Raw genomic sequence first — 9198 nt, forward strand, 5'->3', positions numbered from 1 at the left:
ACCAAAATCAATCACATTTTCTTAGAACTTTGATGTCTTTCCACCGAGATTCCATGTAATAAGAATCGTCATTTTGGGCATACACACCACATTTGAATGCATGAGATGTGCCCCCACGACCGTCTGCTTCAAATATAAGACACCCATTGATGTAAACCTTCACTTTTGCAGCATCAACATCATGGATAACGTTTAGCTTGAACCACTTGTCATAGATGTCTTGAACCAGGACTGGACCCCTATAGTAAAGCAGTGAACCATTGACGACTCTAAGCATTAGGGTTGTTGCATGGGGAGGGCTTGCTCCGAATACTTGCATAATGCAGACGCCTGATGTTCCTTGAGGCACGTACCAGTGTCCTTCAAATTGCCAGACTCCGTAGGAATAATTGTATCCCTGCAATAACAGTCATTCCTGGGGTAAGTGAAGATGTTTGGTGTTCGAATCACACTCATATTAAGTAAAGCAACAGTTTAGCTTATTTTTATTACCTGTATGGCAATCTCAGTACGAGGTTTCGTTTGGCTGGTAGGAGTATGAGGCTTGTCTGTAGAGTAAACCCAGCATCTGTGAACTCCATCGGAGAAGCAATATCGTTGGTTTTCCGGCAGGTCATAGGGCTTCTGGATGTGATAGTACGATCGGTTAAGAGGGAGGGAGATGAATCCTTTTGTGGGATCAGAAGATTCCCAACCTTGAACCAAGATTTTGTGTAGAGCAAACTGGAGGAAGCTCAAGGAGAAGAAAGCTAACTTTTGAAACAAAAAGGCCATTCTTTGTGGGTTAGGCAAAAATGGCATAGGCAAAGAGTGAATGGGTGTGATGGGATTAATATATAGCACTATGCAATTGAATGGTAATTAAATTGATAAAACAATATAAGTATATAACTAACATAATATTAGAGCTAAGGTCTCATTACTGAACCCCACATTACTTTTTTGTTAAGTTCCTAGTCCCAGTCCTACTAGATCGCATCCACATGTCCCGTGAGAGACCATCTCAAACTTTTGGACTAATTAAGTGACTCTGACGCAACGGACAGCTACCGTTTTTTCCATTTCTCATCATATGTTTTTACTTGTGTTGGAAGCTTGTACCAAAGTCGGGGGATCATTGTTGGCATTTGGTCAATTCAAATGAGGCCAATTAGAAAAGTTAAAAGGAGTAGTTACAAGGAAACTAAAATATAAATTACCTAGAAATTTTGATTGCAAAAGAGGTACATAAATTATTTATATATACGGACAAGATAAATTAATAGTTTTGAAATTAAAAAAAATTATTAACTTACTAAATATTAATATATTAATAAATTAATAATTTATTAATTTATAAAGATAATATCACATTCATAATAAAAATTTTGTGAAATAGAGAAGAAAAGTATAATAAGAAAAAGTAATGATTCTGTCAAGTTATATGATACGATTATGATTTAACCTTGATTGAATGAATCATTCACTTAATAATTCTTTGACTATTGCGTGACCAAATCAAGATTACATAGTAACCCATTGAAGATGAATTTTTGGAGGCAATATATTAGACCAATCTCTCTCTTATTTCTCTTGAGAAAATACATAGAATACAATACTGGTTTTTTTTATCTAAAAATTGTAAAGAAAACAACAATCACCAGGAAAGCAACAACCACCAATGAAATGTGTAAAGTATTAACTTTAAGAAGAAGCAAACAGCACTAAAAATTTATTTTACAAAGACATCATCGACATACCCATATGTATTTAGTTTCAATTTAGTCATTTATTAAATTTATATATTAATCAGGTCCTACAGAAAAATAATTTTTTTAATAAAATAATTTAATCTGAGATTGTCAATTTATCAAACAAGAAGATAACAAAGTATCAAAACTATGAACCAAGACAAGCCACGCCCAAAGACAATAAAATAATGTCTTCTCACTCCAACATCCACGACACATCTATAGTAATCAGCAAACTTGATCATATTCTAGTATCCCTGCCCAGAGTAAATGAGCCTACAGCCGCGCTCAGATCACAACTTAGCTGCTACAATTTGGAGTTTTCCATGGCTTATTGAAATCTCATTTCTAATTACATCAAATGCATAACTAAACTTAAATCAACACAAAAATAATTGCTCACATTTTCCTCCAATATAAGACATTAGTATTTTGAAATACTATCCCAACAAATTATAAGTTAGCTAGATACTTTGAATGCAAAAAGGTGTAGATAAATTGTGATGCCATATATAACCATTAAACAAGAAGATAACAATAGTAGCAAGAACACGGACCAAATATATCCACACCCAGGAGTGGGGAGGGGATTGTGTCCTGTCACTCCATCACACACACATGGTAAGCAGCAAACTTGAGCTTATTCTAGCATCCAGGCTCAAAGTAAATGAGCATACAGCGGCGCGCACATCATAATGTACCTACTGCAATTTGGAGTTCCCCACGTCAATAACAAAACGGTATTTGACATCAGACTTTGCAAGCCTTTCCATGGCTGTGTTAATTTGGTCCATCCGGACCAGTTCAATGTCTGCAGCAATGTTGTGCTTGGCGCAAAAGTCCAACATCTCTTGTGTCTCCTTCATTCCTCCGACGTTGCTTCCTCCAACAAGCCTCCGAGCTGCAAACATAGAAAACAAATTTAATACAATTTTAAGGCGAGGCCATTCTTCGCCCAAGCATAGCAGATTAAGTATTTAGTAGAAAAATGTGGAGATCTGGAGCTAAGCATGACAAATTTATACGGCTAAGTAGTAATTCAATTTCATATCAATTGTCAATTAAAAGTCACATCACCTTACTTTTACATATGCACCCTTACAAAGAGTGACCTGGTTTAAAGTTTTTCAAGACAGGGCACAATATTAACGGACTCCAGGTACGTCAATGCCTTTAAACATCACTCGCAAATAATGATTTCAATGAGACGCATTTTATGAGAACTAAATATAAACTACAAAGCAGCTACCGGCAACAATTTCAGCCTTTTAGCTTCTACAAGTAACTAGGAGATATTGATCTGTTAATTTTTTTTCCCTTCTTTATTTCTATTTTTCTGGCATCCAGTCATAGCTGTACAGAACTAAAATTTTCCTTCATGAAGTAAAAGAATAGATCACACTTGCATGTTAGCCAGGAATCAGAATCAAATGGGCATAAGAGTTTAAAGAAGGATCATACTGGAAAAGCCAGTTAATCAATCTTTCAAACATATTAACTTAAAATCAATCTTTCAAACATATTAACTTAAACTATACCTAAGGTCAGAGGTTATCAATTATGTAACTTACCCCCAACTAAAGCAAAAATAGGCACCTCTAGGGGCTTCTCAGGCAAGCCCACGGTGACCAGCTTTCCATTCACTTTCAGCAGACCAAGTAGTGGTGCAAGGGAATGAACCGCTGACACAGTGTCAATAATGTAATCCATAGTGCCCATAGCAGCCTGCATAATGGAAGCACAAACACAGAGTACTTATAAGTAAGATTTCACAATATCGATTGATTTCCAGGTTGCCTGGTTAAGTTGTTAATTTCCTATATACCTTAACTTTAGCAGGATCACTGGAAACAAGGAATGCATCAGCACCAAGTTTGCTGATCGCTTCACTCTCTTTTTTCGGAGAAGTACTGATGACGGTGACTTTCAACCCAAAGGCCTTGCCAATTTTCACAGCAACATGGCCAAGCCCACCAAGTCCTGCTACACCCAAATGCTTGCCTGGCTCAGTCATTCCATAATATTTCATTGGGCTGTACACTGTGATCCCCGCACACAAAAGTGGTGCACCCGCATCAAGAGGCATGTTGTCAGGAAAGCGGAGCACATAATGCTGATCAACAACAATCAGATCTGAGTAACCACCATAAGTTTTTGTTCCATCACGATCAATGGAGTTATATGTAAGTATCATATTAGGACAGTAATTCTCCAAGCCCTGCTGACAGCTTTCACATTTTTGGCAGGAGGCTACCAAGACCCCAACTCCAACCTTGTCACCCTCTTTGAATTTTGACACGTTATTTCCAACTTTTGTCACAGTACCAACAATTTCATGCCTGAAGATGAACAAGTAGATATATTACCAATATAAATGTATTTCATTATAGTTAAAATAATGATTCTAAAGAGCACAAAGAGAGACAAAGAAGAAACAAAGTAGATCATATTTCTTTACAAATGCATTTCAAAATTGCAACATATAACTGTTTTCGAAGCATGTTTATACATAAGTAGTGTTTCAAATGCTTAACAAGTTTAAAATAAAAAAGTACAAATTTTTATTAAACTATTTTCCACATTGAGATGCTATAACTTTCCAGAATTTGATGTGTCTGAGACTCTTAGTGCATGCATTTGCATATGTGTGTATATGAAGCTCAAAGAACTTCTAAAAGATAAAGCCATGTACTAGTTTTTCCTAAAAAGTTAATTTTTGTCAACTTCAGTAGAATAAGTTGAAGATGCAAATATACCTGACAAATATGTACTACTGAGAGAAATAAGTTGAAGTTAAGTTCAACACCAGACTGGCAATAAGCTGAAGTTACAACTAAAAATACATTGCATTTGACTGCATTAAGCAAGAACTTCATGTTTAAGTGGCAGAACCTTCAATAAGAGGCAATTTCCTGCCTACACCACAGTCAAGCTATACTGGAAAATCAAATGCATATGTACGTCGAACAGCAAGGTCTGAACAAAATATTATGAGAAAAGGTTCACTGGAGGTGGTGTAATCAAAGCTAACATTTGACCTTTTTTATTTATGGTTGGCAATGATTAGATATTAAGATAAGAATCTACCAACAAAGCTAGAAGCCATCTTCAAAGTATAAACAAAGTTAAAAGACTTGGCATTTCTATCCTTTCCAAGTTCAGGAATGCGCAGATAGATCAGATAAAAACCTGATGAGGACCTGAACTTGACACAATAGGTTTATACCACATGATTTGTAGGCTTATTAGGCATAATTCAGGAGTGTGGACTTGAAAATAGATCATTCTTTTTGCCAACTCGGATGGGCTACGATTCTTAATTTTGGAATTGTAGCATGAAGCTGTGTCAAGTAACGATGCTAGACACCTCTAGATTTCACTTACCTGTCTCAATAGAGAGAAAAAGGGGGGGGGGGGGGGGGAGATACACACTATGCAATTTGATAATTCATGACTTGACTCAGGACAATGCACATGCAATAACATTGGATATCTAATCATTAACAACCAGTTAATTTTCATGTCCCGAAAAGTGTCTTATTAAGTGACAACCAATGTAACTTACAGTCACGTTACTTATTTTTGCATATTTTGCAAGAGTTGGAAGTTATATAAGTTGTAACTTAGCAAAACCCTCAAATATGACCCTGCTTGAAAACAATTATTAATTATACATATCAAGTTAATATCCATTATTGGTTTACATGACTATAATTCACATCAAAATACTATCCCCATCAATACTCACTCTAATTCTTCATTGTAATATTTCCAAAAGACAATACACCAACAATCAGAGGCTGATCTGTGAGTGGGCCAGACCGGGCCCCAAAAAAGATTGTTAATAGACTGCTTTAAAATTACAAAATTTTGTTTTGGGTCGTTCTAGCCCACTCACAGGTCCGCCTCTGACTAGCAAGCCAAAAACTCAACCATACAAACTTTTTTGTTTTCTTTGATAAAAATCCATACAAACTTTGAAAAGGAAAATAATGATAATAACAAAAATTAAAAGAAATAAAAGGTAATTCTCATCAACAATCTCGTTAGATGGCCTTCATCACTCAACTACTCAAATTGATGCTTCAAGAATGTCATACCAATTTGTATGTATAAGAATTACTCCTCATCAAAACATCATTCAACAGAAGCCAGAAATATTGGAAGCAACAATAATCAAAGATCTCAAAACAGTTGAATAAAAACAAAAAAAAACAAAACGAATATTTGTTATAAAATAGAGTAGAATTAGCATCATATACCCGGGAACAATTGGGTAATTGGTGACACCCCATTCATTTCTGGCACAATGCAAGTCCGAGTGGCAAATCCCACAAAAGAGGATCTTAATAGTTACATCATCAGCACCAGTTTCTCTGCAAATAAAACAACCAAAAAAATTCACAACACCATCGCAACTGAAAAATATCAAAACTTTGCATATAACAGACAGTGAAGTGTAAACTCGCAGCCTTTTCCAAAATCTAAGATAATATCTACAAACCCATTTTTAAAAAAAAATTACAAAAAAATCAAACTTTATTTTAACTTTTATTATATAAATGTAAAATGAGCCACTCCTACCAAACATATAAGTTTTGCCAGTTCAACCAAGCAGAGTAACAAAAAGTACGTAAACAAATAAAATAATATCGAATAATGATAAGAAGTGCCTTCTGGAGAAATGGAATGGGGAGAAGGTTCCAGTGTTGTCTCTGGCAGCCCAACCAATGGCCTTTTGAGGCTGCTCTGTTTCTGGTGATTTTGCCATGCTTTCTCTCTCTCTGGCCTTTATCCTTCACTCTCACTTAAACAATGAAATGTGCGTAATAATGATAGAAGAAGCTGGCTTGTGATTTCTGAGGCAATGTGTTGCAAACGTTGGAATCCGTCTAAATATAACGGTTTTTGAGTACCGTACGGAAATCTGTAACCAACCATTTTCCGAAAAAGTCTTAACTTTTTTATCAAGTATTATTTTTATAAGTTTATTTGTAAATTTTTTACAATAATTTGTAGAAAAAATATATATAACTTGGCGGTCTAAGATGTCTAATAATTTAGTGTCAGTTTGGAAATATTATAACTTTTAAAATAATTATTGTTTTCAAAAACATTGTGAGTTTTAAAAATAATTATGAACATTTGATAAATTTTATTTTTAAACTATTAAAAAAATGAATAAAATGTATATAGTGTAGGGTAAAATTTATTTATATATATAAAAACATGATTTTTAATTATGTATTGTAATAATTTTATTGAAAATAAAATTTATGATATATTGATTTTATTTTTTTATTTTTATCTTAAAACAATTGATAATGAATTTTATATTATAGTGAAACAAATTTAATAATAATCCGACCAATAAATTGATATTGATGAATTATAATAAAAATTTATTAAAATATTAATTTTATTTCTAATTTGAATAATGATAATTTTGGGTTTAGGTAATAATTTTAAGGATATTTATGAAATGGTATTAAAGAATAAAAATTGATTTTCAAAATTAGAATCTAAAAGCTATTTTATTTCCTACTTTTCAAAATCAACTGTAAGAGAGGTTGATTTTTTCAAAAGTAGTTTTGATTTTTTTTAACTAAACAGTAAAATTAACTTTTAAATTTTCAAAATCATTTTTAAACCTTCTAAAAATTATCACAAATGGGTCTTTAGTACCAAAAGATATCATATTTACGGTCTGAATATTATCAAATAGTTAATTAATAAACTCAACAAAATCTCAAAAAATAATTTTTTTAACATTATCAAAGTAGAATTTCTGAATTTTGAAAAAAATAAAAGTAAAAGTAAAATTTCTAAAGATAGTGGGTCAATCAAGAATAGATCCCACACCACTCTTTATTCCTAGATGCTTCTTTAATTTGTGGGCATAAATTTGTGTCTTCTTTTGGCAACCTCTGGAAAAAGAAAAAGGCCTATAACTGGGCACCAAAATTTAATTTAATTTTTTTAATAAATTTAACACGTGAGATTTTGTTTAAATGGACAAAACTGTCTTGTTAAATATACGTATTTTGTATTAAAAAAAAGTTTTTTGTTTTTTTATATTATATTTCATAATACATGCGCTTTTTCACTTTTCATATTATCATATACATTGAATTTCACACCAACACATAAAATATATAATGTGATGAAAGATCTTGGGACCAGGTAGAAAGATATAAAAGCTCATATAAATCATAAATGTCAAAGCTTCGAGTCGGTAGAAAAGATGTAGAAGAATGGGGGTGACGGTCTGAACAGATGAGAGATTAATTGCGGCTTTTAAAGCATAAACCACTGTAACAACGGCAGGCAATTTAAGAGGCGTTTAATTGAGAGATAGGGTGGCGAACCGGCAATAGCACGTGACCCCACGACGTGCAGAAATTAATATCGGCAATTAGTGGGAATCCGTCTTTAATGTGTTCACCTACACCGGCAGCCTGGAACAAAAATTTCAGCAGAACAGTTATCGGTTTCCTTTGAAATTGAAATATTATAATTTTTAAACTATAATTGTTATAAAAAAAATTATAAAAATTAATAATATATAATAAATATAAATTTTAAATAATAATTTAGATAAAATTATTAAAGATATAATAAATTTTTTATTATACAAATGAAAAATCATATCAACATATTTTAAAAGTTACAGCAGTTAGTGTTTAGTAAATAATTTAATGGTATAATTTTTAAACTACAGCTGTCCAACCTCAATCCCAAAAACACCCATCATCTAATGAAATTATATCAATGTTTTTATTCACAAAAATGACATTTTATAAGTTCTTTTTTTTTTTAAACCCTGAGAGGCTTAGCTTAAAATAAAAGCTTGCAAATCGTGAAATAACCATCTCATTGAAAATTTATGAAGGCCAACTCAATCTACCATCTCTTCAAAACTCATAAATGTAGTGGTTTGCTAGTCATCTGCCCTATAAACGCGTTAAATAAGCATGAGTTATACACTAATTATGATATTATTTGCTAGCCACCCAGCATCCTCAAACATTATTAAGTTCAAGGCTATTTTTAACTCTAAATATCTATTTTTAAATTATAAAAATTTAATGGCTCGAAGTCCGTGTCAAGATCTTAGACATAATTTTTTTTAAAAAAAACTACAGTAGTACTTTAAAAAAAAAAATCATTGCGTCTGTTGAGAATGTGAATTGAATGGTGCCACACGTGGCGGCACATTTTAGCATCGAGACAAAAAGCAAACCAGCCGATTTATCAAGCAAAATAATGCCAACGCCTTAACTAATTTTTTGAAAAATTATTTACATGAGTATTAATGCTTGCATAACACTGTTGACTTTCTTGCATGAAATATAAATGCAAACAAAAGTCATGACACCCCCCCCCCCCCCAAAAAAAAAAACATGCATGGGCCCATTTTTCACGGGAAATTCCAGAATTTTATGTGTCAATTTGGGCCCAGTCCCGT

General features: G+C 33.0%; 2 protein-coding genes across 2 annotated transcripts; both read right to left on the bottom strand.

Moving 5' to 3' along the window:
• Positions 1–1154, bottom strand: LOC18036062 (citrate-binding protein). The gene is made up of 2 exons (XM_024181394.1): positions 493–1154; positions 1–397 (listed from the first exon to the last, which is right to left on the bottom strand). Exons 1-2 carry the CDS (start codon positions 799–801, stop codon positions 8–10), a joined length of 699 nt encoding a protein of 232 aa, XP_024037162.1. The 5' UTR covers positions 802–1154; the 3' UTR covers positions 1–7.
• Positions 1155–2122: 968 nt separating this feature from the next.
• LOC18036047 (probable mannitol dehydrogenase) lies at positions 2123–6596 on the bottom strand. Its single transcript, XM_006427801.2, has 5 exons — positions 6404–6596; positions 5993–6106; positions 3556–4069; positions 3302–3455; positions 2123–2631 (listed from the first exon to the last, which is right to left on the bottom strand). Exons 1-5 carry the CDS (start codon positions 6499–6501, stop codon positions 2432–2434), a joined length of 1080 nt encoding a protein of 359 aa, XP_006427864.1. The 5' UTR covers positions 6502–6596; the 3' UTR covers positions 2123–2431.
• Between the last annotated feature and the right edge of the window lie 2602 nt (positions 6597–9198).

The sequence above is a fragment of the Citrus clementina genome, unplaced genomic scaffold (genome assembly GCF_000493195.1).
Source record: "Citrus clementina cultivar Clemenules unplaced genomic scaffold, Citrus_clementina_v1.0 scaffold_7, whole genome shotgun sequence".
Classification (NCBI taxonomy): Eukaryota; Viridiplantae; Streptophyta; class Magnoliopsida; order Sapindales; family Rutaceae; genus Citrus; species Citrus x clementina.

Bases quoted from the DNA above. Each gene is read 5' to 3' on its own strand.
- LOC18036062 (XM_024181394.1), bottom strand. From the start codon at position 801: ATGCCATTTTTGCCTAACCCACAAAGAATGGCCTTTTTGTTTCAAAAG. The intron at 398-492 runs GTAATAAAAATA...CTGTTATTGCAG, and splicing joins GTACTGAGATTGCCATACAG to GGATACAATTATTCCTACGG.
- LOC18036047 (XM_006427801.2), bottom strand. From the start codon at position 6,501: ATGGCAAAATCACCAGAAACAGAGCAGCCTCAAAAGGCCATTGGTTGG. The intron at 3,456-3,555 runs GTATATAGGAAA...TCCATTATGCAG, and splicing joins GTGATCCTGCTAAAGTTAAG to GCTGCTATGGGCACTATGGA. The intron at 2,632-3,301 runs GTAAGTTACATA...CTATGTTTGCAG, and splicing joins TATTTTTGCTTTAGTTGGGG to CTCGGAGGCTTGTTGGAGGA.